General features: G+C 35.1%; 2 protein-coding genes across 2 annotated transcripts; one reads left to right on the top strand and one right to left on the bottom strand.

Moving 5' to 3' along the window:
* The first annotated feature begins 9688 nt into the window (after positions 1-9688).
* LOC111385443 (copper transporter 5.1-like) lies at positions 9689-10642 on the top strand. Its single transcript, XM_023009831.1, has one exon. It carries the CDS (start codon positions 9859-9861, stop codon positions 10315-10317), a length of 459 nt encoding a protein of 152 aa, XP_022865599.1. The 5' UTR covers positions 9689-9858; the 3' UTR covers positions 10318-10642.
* Positions 10643-11139: 497 nt separating this feature from the next.
* On the bottom strand, positions 11140-15374 carry LOC111385442 (G-protein coupled receptor 1-like). The gene is made up of 8 exons (XM_023009830.1): positions 14891-15374; positions 14631-14800; positions 14355-14458; positions 13256-13357; positions 13072-13128; positions 12162-12305; positions 11987-12057; positions 11140-11718 (listed from the first exon to the last, which is right to left on the bottom strand). The coding sequence occupies exons 1-8, from the start codon at positions 15043-15045 to the stop codon at positions 11616-11618; spliced, it is 906 nt and encodes a 301-aa protein (XP_022865598.1). The 5' UTR covers positions 15046-15374; the 3' UTR covers positions 11140-11615.
* Between the last annotated feature and the right edge of the window lie 326 nt (positions 15375-15700).

Genomic DNA, 15700 nt, shown 5'->3' with positions numbered 1-15700 from the left:
CTCAATTGCTAGACCACCACCAACACTTTCCATACATTCATATACTGTGTTATAACTCACTGTAACCATTAAAAAAATAAAATTATCACCCTTACATCTACCACTACCAACAACCGAGGACAGATGGTGGCACGCTTGGGCTATAAGCCCAACCTAGGCTTGCCCTAGTGAGAGATAGAATTGAGTTGGTCAGAACTCTTAGGGTTCGTTTGACTTTGTTTTACATGAAAATTGTTAATTTAAGAGATATCATCTTTTACAATTGTTCCTAAAATTTGTTTCCATTGAAAAAAAAAAAAAAAAAAACTACCAAAGTGGTAGGAAAACCAATTCAAGGAAAACCAAGAAATGGTACAAAGCAAGAATTCCAATTGTCAAGAAAATTTTTGCTATCAAACAAGCAAAAAGTGGAAGATGGAATTCCTTTTCTATTTTCCATGGAAAAAAAATGGGGTATCAAACATAACCTTAATGAATGTTGTGGTGGAACAAAAAAATTGTTTTATTTAACAAATTTATTCGTTTGATCAATTAATCAATGCATCATCTCCTAAAAATTAATCAAAATACAAAACTGAATTATTTATTCTTGTCAAAAAGAAAACCATCGAATCCAAGCTCCTCAGAGGCAACTGAGCTGCAGAAATCAATTCCTTAGTATGTTTTGAACTTCTTGCAGAAAAAATTAATGTTGCTCCTCTCATTTCACTATCTCATCTTTCACCACCTGAAATGGGCAATGTAATCCTCCTTCAACCTGCGAGACTCAGCATTTTATGCACCATTCACCATCAAATTATGTATGTGTGTCAAAAACTGAAGAAACATCAGAATCTAACAAAACGTGCTTACATCTTGTTTTTTTTTTTTTTTTCCTCTTTACTTGCTTATAGTTCTTCTCACACGATATCATTGTTTCTTTAAATATATAAAACGATAGAGAAAAATTAATATTTTTTTCCTTCTCCATCAGTAGCATAATATACAGGAGAAAAATAAAATAAAATAAAAAATAAAAGTAAGTTGTGATAAATTAGATTGAGCTGCATTGTGTCAAGGAATGAAATTATGCACCGCTGGACGCCTGATTTATTATGTCCAACATCCTAAGTGATACATGAAAAATCAATTTATACCGCATTCTTTTTGGAAGATTAGGCACCATTTATTTATGAACAAAAATGCTTCTATCAGAGAGTCTTCTGATACTTGGATAGGAAAGTTGTTACCCTCTCTTGAAGGTGTAGCGTTAGCCAGGTCCAATCGAGTTACAAAGTTTCTTGATATTCACGAACGAACTAATTTGGTATAAACTAGTTTTACTTTATAATTTATTTAAAACATCTCCAATTTGCTAAACACCGGTGACATGACATATTAATTTAATTATTGAGATTCAAAATTTATTTACCAGTGAATTGATTGTCATGTCATCAATATTTAACATAAGTTAAGCTTTGATGTTTAATAGATCATTTCTCATCAGTCTTGTATGTACAAGGACTACAAAAGGCATGTAACCATTGTTAGTATGATTTTTCTTAATGTTATTTGTACATTACTGCTCACAGATTGGTGAGGTGGCAAAAAGGAAATGAGGGAGTTTTTTTTTTTTTTTTAGTTGGGTGATGAAATTTTAACTTAATTATATCTTGCCACATTATATGCTATTAAATAAATCTATAATTTGTGATGTACATATAGCATAATCATTTTTCTATAGAAGAGGGAGAAGAATTCAAGTAGACAAATATTGATTTTGCAAATTTGTTAATTTGTATTTTTAGTTTAAAACTTTACACCTTTACTCCCCAATCTAGACTAAATAGCAATTTGTTTGCCATTATATATTTTTGGCGTACGGTGCCCAATTATGATTTTCAGGGCACTATGGTCCCTAACTCATAGAATTCGTTTAATTAACAATTAAAATGTTAAAATTTAATAAAAAAGATGCCAAACTAGAATTTAAATGAGCGCAGGACTAAGTTGGCTGAACTCATGGGCTTTATGGGTCGGCCCTACAGGATACACTATTTTCAAGCTCAATTTATGTCATATTTGATTTTTATATAATTTTTACAAATTATATATTTTTAAGAAAAATACAAGAGCTCATAGACAACTTGGCTCCACCCTGCACAGGCATGGCCCATAAGCCGAGCAAGCTTGCCCTCTTCGTCAACAAGTTGAACCAAGCTCGACTCATTGACCAATGGCCGAGTCCATCTTATCAGGCGAGCTGAACCAAACTTGGGTGGCTATTCTTAGTTTTATTCATTCTCACCCTTGATATCAAATTTTCAAATTAAGCCCCTGTATGACAATCATGCTTTTGAAAAAAGAGAGTTTTGAATAGTAATTTTTTGGAAAATGTGATGAGAACCCGGTTAGCACGGCCATTAACGAACCCACAACTAGATTGACACGGATCCCAAAAAAGTCAAGAATTGTCGATTTTGGATTTAATTTACAGATAATGAATTAAACAACCATTAATATGTGAAATTAACGGCCTCTTATTTACATAATTTATAAATCGTACACGGATTTGTTTTGAAAGCCACAATATTAACAAATCCTGATAAGTTTGATTTGTTCTTCAAAGAACAAGAAATTGAAGCAAAATAGCCCCTTTGTATTGATCTCTCAAATGTCAAAGTTCCAATGCAATGAAAATAAAGTCCTATTTATATGAAAACCCTAGGATCTAACTAAAAAGGTAAAAATACGTTCAAATAATCCTAAAAATAATAAAAGATTAGAATTCTACTCAAAATAGGAAACTCGCAAAAAATTACAACTTTGGTCCCCGAAGTTACTATGCGCCCACATAGAAGAAATCTATGTTGTCGCATAGATCAAAGTCTAGTTGCCCTTTAATTCCTTGACATCCTGTATGCGACCACATGGATGGAACCACTATGCGGTCGCATAGTGCCCAATCTTGGCTCCAAATTGGCCTCATGAATCAAGTGCCTCCCATCCATTCCAGCCTTTGTCTCCAACACCAATCTTGCTCCTTGGCATGTCATCTTCAACCTCATGAACTCCATAGCTTGTCCATGCAATTGTGTGACTTTTATTGCCCATCGGAGGTCTCCAACGTGACTTTGGCTCGTTCCAAATAATCACTAAGTTCTTGATAATCGACAGCGCAACCCGAATCATATCATCCCCTCCCTCTTCAAAATGATTCGTCCTCGAATCTGGAACTTCAAGCTTTGCAATGCCATGGAATGTTTTATTCTTCTCCCATTTTCCATCTTGGAACAAGTTCAACTTTATGTCTGGCTTTCCATTTGCTAGAACATCAACCCGCTCATGTTCAATAATCTGATAGTCCACACTGCCATGGTTGACTGATTCGTCTTCGATGCTCCACAAATGCTCCAATTGCATTGTATCAATCGAATATTCAAATGACGATACTCTTTTTAGAAAGTCCTCATGCAATAAATTTTCACATTCCTGCCTCAAAGATATATTCAAACTGGTGAGGGTTTTGTTAGTCCTCCCCAACTCCCTCCTAAGCTCACTCTTTTCTGCAAAGAAGCTCGCCTTACAATTTTCTCTCCGCTCAAAAGGCTTTCCTTCTTTTCTTTTATGTGGCTCTACTCGATTTTTCTCCCACTTAGCCACCTCACCATTTTCTTTCGAGCTCTCTTTTTGTCTCTCATTTCTTTTTCTCTCGTTCTCATCTCTCATTTTTATTTGGTCCTCATAGACCTGTTGTGGTGTCAATGGTACAACGTGATAGTTTTCCATCCTTTTCAAAGTCATACCTATTTCTAAACCCATCATACTTCACCCTACAATCATATTGCCATGGTCTACCCAATAAAATATGACTCGTATGCATTGGCGTAACATCACCCACACTTCATCCTTATATTGCCCAATTGAAAAATTCACTAATATCCGTTTATTCACCTTAGCCTCTCCCCGATCATCCAACCATTGTAGTTTATAAGGGTTAAGGTGTCTTATTGTTTTCAGCCTTAACTTCTCAACTAACGTGATACTAGCAATATTGGTGCAACAATCTCCATCAATAATTAAACCACATACCTTATTTTCTACGTGGCATCTCGTGTGAAAGATGTTCTCTCGTTGCTTCTCCTCTTCATCCACCTTAATTTGTGTGTTGAGTACATGCATCAGCACAAGTGCTACACCGTCCACCACATGCTCCAACGCTTCACCACAACTAACATCCTCTAGCTCAGGCATCCCATCTCCATCACTGTCACTCACTACTTTTCCATTAGCACTCAAGATCATTGCTCTCTTATTTGGACATTGAGATGCAATGTTCCCCTTTCCCAAGCATTTAAAACACTTAATGTCCCAGCTCCTAATAGTTTGTGACTCTGCCTTTGGTAGGTCATTGCTAGCATTTTCTTCCTTTCCCCTTGGCACTTCAGTTTTATTGTTTGCAACACCCCCATCAGTCCTCTCATCATCTCGAGAGATTGCCAAGATGAATTAGGCCCCTTGAATTTCCAGCTGTCCCTTTTCACTTCAATTACCTTTCTACCTTCATGGCCACATGCAACATATCCTCTAACTCCATATAGTGCTGAAACTCCACCACACTAGCGATGTCCCTATTTAACCCATTTAGAAAACGAGCCATAGTGGCTTCCGATCCTCCTCTACATTCGACCTAATCATCAGAATTTTCATCTCCTTGTGGTAGTCCTCCACACTCCTAGAACCCTGATACAATCCCTGCAATCTTTGATGGAGTTCTCTATAATAATGACCAGGTACAAATTGTTTTGTCACTACTGCCTTCAATTCATCTCACGTGTTGATAGGCCTCTCCTGATTCCTACACCTCAACATCACCGGCTGATCCCATAAAGTGATCGTATAATCAGTAAACTCAAGAACTGTTAATCTCACCTTCTTCTCCTCAGAGTAATTGTGACACTCAAAGATAAGCTCCACATTTTTCTCCCATTCCAGGTATGTCTTCGAGTCACCCTATCCTTGAATGGCAGAATAGACATTTTAATGTTGCCCCATACCTCCATCCACATCATCTCCATAGTTATTTTTACCCCCGACGTTCAAACCTATCACCTCTATTCCTCATTCTCCCTGATTCAACTCCATTAAACTCATCCTTAACCAGCTCACCATCATATCCATATCCAAATTCATCTCACATCTCCACCCTAGGCTCCCGTCTGCCATGTCCCCTATGAAGATTGGTGACAGATGTGTCAAGCCTATCTATCATATCTCCCATATCCTTTAACATCCTTTCAAACTGCCTCATCATATCGTCAGGCATATTTGTTCAACTACCAATCTTCTTTGAGTTTGATCTTTCACTTCCAAACTTCCTAAATTCTAAAATTTTATTTCTGCCTCACCAATATTTCTCTCCGGAATCACTCAATTTTCGATTTTTTACACTCAATTGATCTCACCACTCAACCTTTTTCCACTCGCTGCTTCCAATCAATGTTTCAAAAAACAATTCAAACTCAATTTCTTGTGGAAATTCAATCGGATTGTGTGTGAGACTCGTGAATTTTTAAAGAACTCAAAGAGGTGGACAAAAATATGAAAGGAATTATGGAAACTCAAGAAAGTGGTTCTTGAATTTTTTACTAATTGGATAGAAAAATATGAAACTGGAAGGACTAAAGATTATTTAAACAATAACAATAAGTTTTCCCTTTTTTATCCACAATTTTTGATTTTTTTTTTTTACTTCTGAACAGTACCGTGAATAGTAAAAATTCGACTACGACGCTAACGGAACAATTGGAAGTGGATTTGGACGTCACATTTGTCCAAAAACAAGATTTGAATTTTTTTAATGGATCTGAGACACAACAAATGAAGAAAATACGAAGAACACAAAAAGGAATCGAGCAAAATAAAATTAAAAGACTCAACAAGAAAATAAAATGATATAACCTTCGATTTTGGTGCCTAAGCTCTGATAACAACTGATGTAGACCCAGTTAGCACGGCCACTAACGAACCCAGAACTAGATTGACATGAATCCCAAGAAAGCCAAGAATCATCGATTTTGGATTAAATTCACAAACGATGAATTAAGTAATCGTTAATATGTGAAATTAACGACCTTTTATTTACACAATTTATAAATCTCACTCGGATTTGTTTTGAACACCACAAGATTAACAAATCTTGATAAGTTATATTTGTTCTTCAAAGAACAAGAAATTAGAAGCAAAACAACCCCTTTGTATTGATCTCTCAAATGTCAAAGTTCCAATAGAATGAAAATAAAGTCATAATTATATGAAAACCACAGGATCTAATTAAAAAAGTAAAAATACGTTCAAATAATCCTAAAAATAATAAAAGATTAGAATTCTACTCAAAATAGGAAACTCACGAAAAATTACAACTTTGGTCCCCGAAGTATACTATGCGGCCACATAGATCAAAGTGTAGCTACTCTTTAATTCCCTGTCACCCTGTATGCGACCGCATGGATGGAACCACTATAGGTCCCATAGTAGCCAGTCTTGGCTCCAAATTTGGCCTTGTGAATCAAATGCCTCCCATCCATTTTGACCTTCGTCTCCAACACCAATCATGCTCCTTGGCATGTCAACCCTGTGAACTCCATAGCTCGGCCATGCAATTGTGTGACTTGTATTCCCCATTCGAGGTCTCAAATGCGGCTTTGGCTTCTTCCAATCAATCACCAGGTTCTTGATAATCGGCGGCGTAACCCAGATCATATTAGAATGTGTAATTAAAAAGTAGAAAAAAGATTATGATTTACGCGTAGAATATTTTATTACATGAATATGCAATTGAAAATAAATATATAGAAAAAAGTTTTAAAAGTATGATTGTCAAACATGTACTAAATATTATCAGATATTTTGAACTTTTTATCAAATCTTTCTCTAGAATTTTTGCCTAGAAATAATGTTATTTATCTAGATTGCTAAAACTAAGGTATTAGATCTCTGATATGTGACTCGTACCCCTACATTAAAGAGATCCGATTACTTAAGGTCACTATTGATAACTAAATGGATGACTGTCATGAACAATCTAAATCTTGTTTGCCCACATAGAAAAATGAAGAGCAGTACAAATTTATTGCTAAAAAGTTGTTTAGTGATAAACGTAGTTTCCAAACTTATTTGGGACCTAAATGATGATACTTTGTTATTCTTTGGATGGATTACTACCTAATTTGTTATTTTTTCTTTTATTAGGAAAAATTCATGTTTTGAAGAAGAATTGGAAGAAGGAACGAAAAATGGCTAAAATGAAGCAAATCCAAAATTTAGGGACTAAAATGCAAACACTCAAAAGTTGTTGTGGACCTGACTATGAAGATTTGAGAGTGCTTGGGGTCAATTGGATGAGAAAAGAAATCAAAGGGATGAATTATAGTCAAAATATTATCACACATCAACTTTCAACCGAAAATAGTTATACTTCGAATTTTCAGCCTCATATTGAGACCCAACTTTGGCATAGCAAACATTCGAATTGGAAAATTGATATTTCAAGAAGAATTGTAGCCCTCTAAGTAAGCTTTTTCAATGCATTTTAAATTACCTCAACTGGATATCGAGAAAGAGTGTTATGACAACTTTTGAAAAGTATTTGGTTCTCAAAAATTAGACAAGGCATGTGCCCTAGCCCATAGGAAAGGTGAGCGTCCCCAAACAAAAAATAAGCAACTGAGGCACCCAAGACTCCCATGGCGCGCCTCAATGGTAAACGGTGAAAAAATCTAGTTTTTCTTATTTTATTTTGGTAAGCAACCTCCTTAGCGTAAGATAAATAAGAGAACACGTCCAGAACTAAGTGTGAACTATTGAAAGTCAACTTTTTGAGAGAAATAGAGATAATTTATATTGAAGAACGAAGAATTCAACACTTGGATCCGGATTTAAAGGCATAAATTAAAGATTTTCATATTTTCTTCATAGTTTAATGATTCAGGTAATGACTTTCTCTTATTTTCTTTGCAATTCTTACATTAATATGTTAGGCTAAAATCCTTTGTATTGTATGGATAACAAAATTCTTTGATTATTAGTTTTTAATTTGAAACTGTGTTTTTATTTTAATTCTTGCATTGTGATTTCATTAATATGTATAATTACATTGTTTTAATCTTTCTCACACCATTAGGATAATAAGTTACTTATTCGTAGTATTGAAAAACTCACAACAGGTATAACACTGTTATTGGAACACACAAACAATAAATAATAGGAATAGTATTTATGACGTGTGCAATTATGTATGATAATCCTAAACATCAATGCATGTTTCCCATATGAATTTGAACCAGAAATAGGATCGTCTCGTGATAATCATATGTTTATTATATCTTAAGAAAGAATTGTAAATACAAGTGAAATTATCGATTGTCATAATTGCATGAATTGAGTTAATTATCATTAATTGAGAATTAGAACTAAGAATTGATGAGTGGAGTCAGAAATTCAATACATTCACCCACATTTGACTTTTAAACCAATTGTTATTAATTTCACAAGTTTTTGTTATAAAGCGTAATCCGTTACCAATCAAGAACCTTTTGTTACAATCACGAATTTAAATATATCAAATATATTAGAATTGACCCTTAAATATATCAAATATATTAGAATTGACCCTTATTCTCAATGGAGCGATAACTCTCACATCACGTTTATTACTTATACAACAAAGTCGTGACCATGCAGGACTTTGTCGAACATTAAGGATAGATATGAATTGTACTAAAAAAAGTTGACATTTAGGCTAAAATATATAGATAGTCCACAAAAATTTCTCTACAATGTAACATGTTTGAGGTTATATCTAGCTAATGTAGCAAAAAAATAAAATGTAGACTATTAAGAAGATTGTCTAGATTTAAAAGTTCTTTTAGACGGAGTGAGTAATCATAATTTAGGCCCCGTTTAATTTTCATTTTTATCAAAATGCATTTTTCACTCTCTTCTTTTTACCTACACATTCTTCATTAAAATAATATTACACATAAATAAAAAAACTTTTCTTTATTTTTCATTCAAACATTCTCCATCCAGAAATAAGCGCCAACTATTCATATTTTTATTCAAAGTAAAGGTGGATCACAAACGGTATCTCCCCATGGCCTTTCGCCTCTTAAAGCGTCCTTCCTTTTCAATATTCATAGAGCCGAATAAAACTTTCTTTCGAATTAAGTGAGCCTTGGATAATAAAGACTTTCTTTTTAAGACATTCTATCAGATGAAAGAAGACCGAAGGCCTAATGCGAGTCTTTTTTCGTTGGGTGGGGGGGGGGTTCTCTTACTAGCGCCTAAGCAGATGTCTGGAATGGCTGTAGTGGGAAAGACTCTTTATAACATGGTTCGTGGGCATCCATTCAATACATTCTTTTCGATCTTGTACCATGTACACTGAACACCAACCCGATCTCTACTATTCTAAAATTTATTTTTTCAACAAAATGAATGTCAAACATCCTCTTAATATTTTTTCATTTTCTCTCTCATATTTATCATGTTTTCTCTCTCTTATTAAATATAAATATACATCCATTGAAGATGAAATATATTATGTTGTGCTTCGATAGACATTATTTGAGAGTATTTTTTCGTTAATTATTTTCAACCACAGGAGACCTGTAACTTTTACTATCTTTGATTATTTTTTCACTTGGAATAATATGAGTGGATTAACCACCTCTGTTCATTTACTGTAATTGACCAATCCCAGCGGTCCAAATATGCTAAGGTAGCGTGTTAATTTCTACTCCTGCCAAACAAGAAACAAAGAACCAAGCTGAGAAAAATCAAAATTCTCTCTAGAATCCCTCATCAAGTTTTGTGAAGATGATGCACATGACCCTCTACTGGGGCAAAAAGGTTACGATCTTGTTTGATTCATGGAAAACCGATTCATGGACCAGCTATTTGCTTTCTCTTCTTGCGTGCTTCCTCGTCTCCGTTTTCTACCAGTACATGGAGAACCACCGCCTCAGATTCAAGCTTCTTTCTGTCAAAACCCAAAAATCTCCGCCATCGTCCAATGGGTCGGCTGCCCTCAACAGCCCTTTACTCTTATCGAAGTTCGCCGGTGGAGGCGGCAAATGGACTGCAGCGAGATTTGCCGGGGCGATCTTATTTGGAGTCAACTCTGCGATCGGATACCTTTTGATGCTGGCGATCATGTCTTTCAATGCCGGAGTGTTTATTGCAGTGGTGGTGGGGCTTGCAATTGGGTACCTGGTTTTCAGGGGCGGCGATGAGGACGTGGTGGTCGTAGAAGATAATTCATGTGCTTGCTCTTGAATCCTTGCATAAAATAAAAAATCCTCTTCTTAGTGGGATTTGATCTTAGATCTTGAATCTGTTGATCATATGTAATGTATTGTGAAATGAATATTAGATTTTAGGGTTGTGCTGTGGTGTACACAGCGTTATCCTATATTTTATTTCTACTTTTGGCATTAGTTTGAGTGGATCTGTGATTTTATCTTCTTGGGATGTGGTAATACGTGGATTTCGTTTGCTCATAGCTACTTCAGGGATGGAAGATTCTTTACTGAAATTCTGATATTTCTACTACTTGGCATAGCTAAATATCCTATCATGAATGGACTGTTTTTTTCTTGTATCTTGATACATGGACATCAAGTACTACATGATGTTGCATATCATTTTTTCATTTGTTAATTTAAAATACATTCAACTTTTTTATCTAATATTTTCCCTTTACATCGTTTTATATAACACCATATGTATCATTTATGTACAAGTAGCATAATTCATTTTGTTTTCTTCATCATACGGGGAATTGGGTTGGCTTAAATAAAACTGAATTTGTCTGGGGCTTATTTGTGACGGGCAAGACACAGAAGATTGCTTCAGAGTGACTCGAGACTTCAAAAACTGTTAAACTTCCTCAAATGAATCAAACATCTTTAATTGAGACCACTCGAGAATGTTCAATTTTGTTTGCAAGATCCACCGTAGAAAAATCCCGGTAGACGATAACCCCAAAGTTCAAAGAAGAATAATGCCACTTGTTCATAATGGAATTATATAATAATTTACATACACATGAGGAGTCAAAAAGAAAGTGGAGAAATTCCATTTTCTTTAAAGCAATTCTGACCGAATCATATGTCACCAATCATGTGTTCTAAGAATTGTTAGTGCCAGTGGATCACAAGGTTCTTACAAAGCTAAGTAAAATCATTTTGCGCAAGTTTTGAGCAATGTTTTACAGGACAAGTAATATAAAGTAGATACAAAGCACGAGTTGAAACAATGAAAGAATACTCAGCCGTATCAGACACAATCCAAAGCCAAAACTTAACACACTTTACACCGCTGTTATGAACACTACTAATGTTCTACAGCTCCCTCTAGAGTTAACTTTCTCAGGTCCATTAACTGAAATGCATTGGAATTCTGTGGGCTAGGCTCAAAGGGAATGTCTCAATCTGAAATTCATACAAACAAAGCAAGATTGAAGTCTCCTGTGCAGAGATAACAAAACCACGGGAGAATATCGAACTCGAATGTGTTCCACTCTTCATTTTCCTGTCAATTTTGGTCAGAAAACACAATTCTTCACACGCACTCTATCGCTGTTCTTGAATTTTCAATGAGACTAGTTCACTCTCCTCCTGTTGGCCTCTTGGTTTCCAACTCTTTGGAAACCATCTGCGGCAGCTTTCTGGTAACCTGGCAGGATAACATGTAGCAACCATCAACTTTGAAACAAAATGAAGTGTTAATCCAGCTGATAGGAGTTAACAAGCACTAAGTTAACTTCATAAAATATCCAGTTTTTCCATCCAAACTGTAGCTAACTTTGTTCATTGTGTGATAACTGGGAAGGAGAGGGGGAATGGGTCCTTGCTTTTCCTTCCAGCAGTGGTGGTGTGGTTCTAACAAATTGATGAAAATGTGACCAACAAATACACAATCAAAATTGGGTCATGTTACTTACAGATCCAACCTTTCATAAATTGCCCTTCGCACTGAAGAGTTCAGGCCATATGCTATTGAGTTAAAGAGGCCCTGAAAAAGATTGACGGAAATCATGAAGTTGGGTCTCACATTGAAGAAGTAGAGATAACATTTATTTTTTCAGAGCAAGAGTTTTATCTAGATTTTAGAATTACCATGAGAGCAGCCATGCCAACTTCAAGCACTGAAAGCCAAAAGATTTTATGACCTGGTTCAATTAGGTCATGGATGCGGTTGATTGTACCAAAAAACCAAGATCCAATAAGAATAAGGGGATAGTAACCCCATCGATTCAATGCCTGTTAAGGTAGAGAGATGATATGTAAAACTTAATTTGACTTCTCCTGCACATTACATTCCTTGAACAATGAATATAAGTATCTGCTAATGAAAAGACCGTGGCAAAGCATACATTTATAGGCTTTGATGCATGTGTTCAATATTCCACAACTAGGTTTCACAAGCGAATGGCAGCAAGATCAGAGAAAGTGCAATTTCAAATAGTAAATTGACTCTTAAATAAGTCAATTGTCAATATGCTATAACAGACAACGAAAAAATTATAAATGCATGNGCAATTTCAAATAGTAAATTGACTCTTAAATAAGTCAATTGTCAATATGCTATAACAGACAACGAAAAAATTATAAATGCATGTCCTTACTGAAAACAAGGATTCGCACAATCCAATCTAAACCATACAGAAGGGAGATGAGTGAGACTTCAAACAATAATGTGACTCGTAAAAAGGTCAGCATGCCATAAAAGACGACAACACAATTTTATACGTGTCATTACTGAAAAGAAGGATTCACATAATCCAAACCAAATCATAGACACGAGTGATGAGAGATAGGATAAGTAAAGATTCGAACATTATCTCCCCAACCAGAAAACTTCACCAAAAGAGGAACACCGCATAGACAAGTCAAGACATGACCCAATAAAAGGCATGTACATGGCACTAGGTTGCAGCTTCAATTTTCTTAAAAAATGCATGATCTCGATCCAAAGTTTTAAAATACTCAAACATTATATAAAAAAATGGAGAACAGAACTCAAAACCTTTGCATCTGGCCGTGCATCTGATTGGTACACTCGTTCAGACATTCCCGCTAACATCTGGAACAACAAATCATGCATTAATGTGGCATCAATCCATCAAACAACCAAAAAAGGGTTTCAGGCACCTCAACCCAATTCCAGAAACACAAGAAGGAAACGAAATATCCAGATAATAGTTACATACACGCGTGGCATTGTTTAGCATGCGTATCACTTGAAAATAGGTGATGCCGTTGAAAAGAATTGCCCACCAGAGCGGTGCATAAAATGATATGAAGTGAACCGCCTGCAGGAATAAATAGGTCACCCACAAATTTAATAGTCCAAAGGAATGAAAGCAAGATAAAAACGTTACAGATGAAACTACAGAGGCCCAACAAATAATTTAGCATAAAAAAACTCAACATCTAATGGCTTTCGATCTTATAATTAAGATTTTATACTATGATCAGTTGATCAAACTATGCCCCTGTTTGGGCTCTATTAAAATGAGATTTTGAGGAAAAATATGTTTTGGAATAGTGATTTTATGGAGAATGTGTGGATAAAAAATAAGAAAAAATTTTGGATCTACGTGTAACATTGTTTTACGAGAGAATGTGTGCTTGAAAATAAGTTTTGGAAAAATGCATTTTTGGCCCAAACATGGGCTACAGATTCCTTATCTATTAATCCTTTTCCCCTATCTTGTTACATGAATTTTATTTAACGTATCCTTGACATTCTAAATCTACTTGTGCAGATAAAAGGGATTATCGTAAAAAAATTATCATCCTTTCAAGTACAAACAGAAATCTGAGTGAAATGTCTTATGAGGAATTGATGGATAGTCAATAGGCCTGTTAAAACTCCGAGTCTCGGACCATAATCCTTCTCCACATGAACAAGCCACTTTAGGCAAAAGGCTAAACCTTGTTTTCAACTACCCACAGAAAAATAACTTGTTGCATTGAGTTGCTGTAAACTATGATGTTGCAATGATAAACAAAAGAATAAATGCCCAATCTAGAGCAGTTGCAGGACTCATCCTCTTCAAAATACACATTCATCATAAAGTTTTTGACTACATAAAGCATAAAGCACCAACACCTAGTATCATGAGAACAGGTTTAATGATTATTATGCAATACTTGCCAGCAATCAGTAACATAAAAGGAAATAGGCCACAGATCTAAGAAAATGTCTAGATTTCAAGAAAAGAAACAAGGAGAAATTTTTTATATATGCCTAGGAACTTTCAATTAAGAAAGATAACTGGTGATAAAATTATTTTATACACTTGCCTTTCCTGTACGTCCTGATTGTGCCCAACACCATGTGCCTAAACGACGTATATGCCCATGGTCATTGCCAATAGAGCGTATAACTGTCATGACAACTGAAGTACCTGTAAGAGGAGTTGACACCCAATCAGGCATAGATAGAGACGAAACGCATAAAATTCTGCACATAACATTACAAAGGAACACCGGAGGATACTCCTAGGGACACAAAGGAATACATAGAACATAGGTATACATTTCGAACAAGCTAATTGGTTATCATGGGAAAAAGCATACCCCAAACATACAAATGAAACATGGGCTCTAGATCCTCCACGTCAGTTTTATGTCTAACAACTGTTCTGTGTAGAGTAAAAGCAATTGTTGTAGTCCATAGGAAAGAAGCAACACAGAAAAAATGTGTTGTATAACCCTGAGCATAGCAAAAGAATCCTTTAGATGGATCCCTGCACAAAAGAATAAAGATGGGTAACTTAATTTTCTATTTCATGAAAATGACATGAAAAATAGATTGTATTTAGCTGCTACATTCATACCCAATGATGCTGAAGAAACTGCAAAACATGTCCTGCACCAAATAAAGCAATACCTTAAAAATATGGATTTTAAAAGCACAAAACGATGAACAAAGAAGTTTGTTTTCCAAGAACATGGTGAATGAGCAGCAAATAAGAAAAAATTGAGAAGGCATGTGAGTATTTGCAACAGAAAAAAAACATCATAATGAACTTCAAAAAAAATAAAAATATAAACAAAAACTGATGTAAGACAAAGAAGGTTTTCATAGTCAACAATCAGGTAAACATAATAACACAACACCCGGAGACAAGACATCAGAAATCAACACAGCCCACTGACAGCATATAAAGACAACAGTAAAAATGCTATCAAGCAGAAAATGTTTGATTCTATTAGAGATGATCAAGAAATATGTACTGTAACAAAACTAAAAATCAGGAGCAGGCAACAGCATCAAGAGCCAGGACCAATACAAGAGTTTTCAGAGTTAAATCCAAAGATCAATGTATTCCAATTTAGTGAAATTTGGAATTGAAACTGAAAAGAAATCCAGTTTGGAGACCTGAATACCGTGCAACCAAATGTACTGCGCCTGATCGATTACATTTTCAAATAGTAAAATATTTCAAACTTGAGATTTTCATTTTTTCTTCTTCTACATCTACTTTACCTAATTTAATTTAAAATAATTTCCAAAAACCTCGTATCAGTGCAATTATGATCCTCAGAAGCAACCTCAATTTTTTTTCGTAATTAACCGTCGAATCAAGTAATTAATTACAATATTATCAACGATGATTAAATTTCAGTTAGTTGAAAAAAAAAAA

Source organism: Olea europaea, unplaced genomic scaffold (assembly GCF_002742605.1).
Source record: "Olea europaea var. sylvestris unplaced genomic scaffold, O_europaea_v1 scaffold3167, whole genome shotgun sequence".
In the NCBI taxonomy this organism is placed as follows: Eukaryota; Viridiplantae; Streptophyta; class Magnoliopsida; order Lamiales; family Oleaceae; genus Olea; species Olea europaea.
This window is presented reverse-complemented; position numbering and strand designations above follow the sequence as displayed.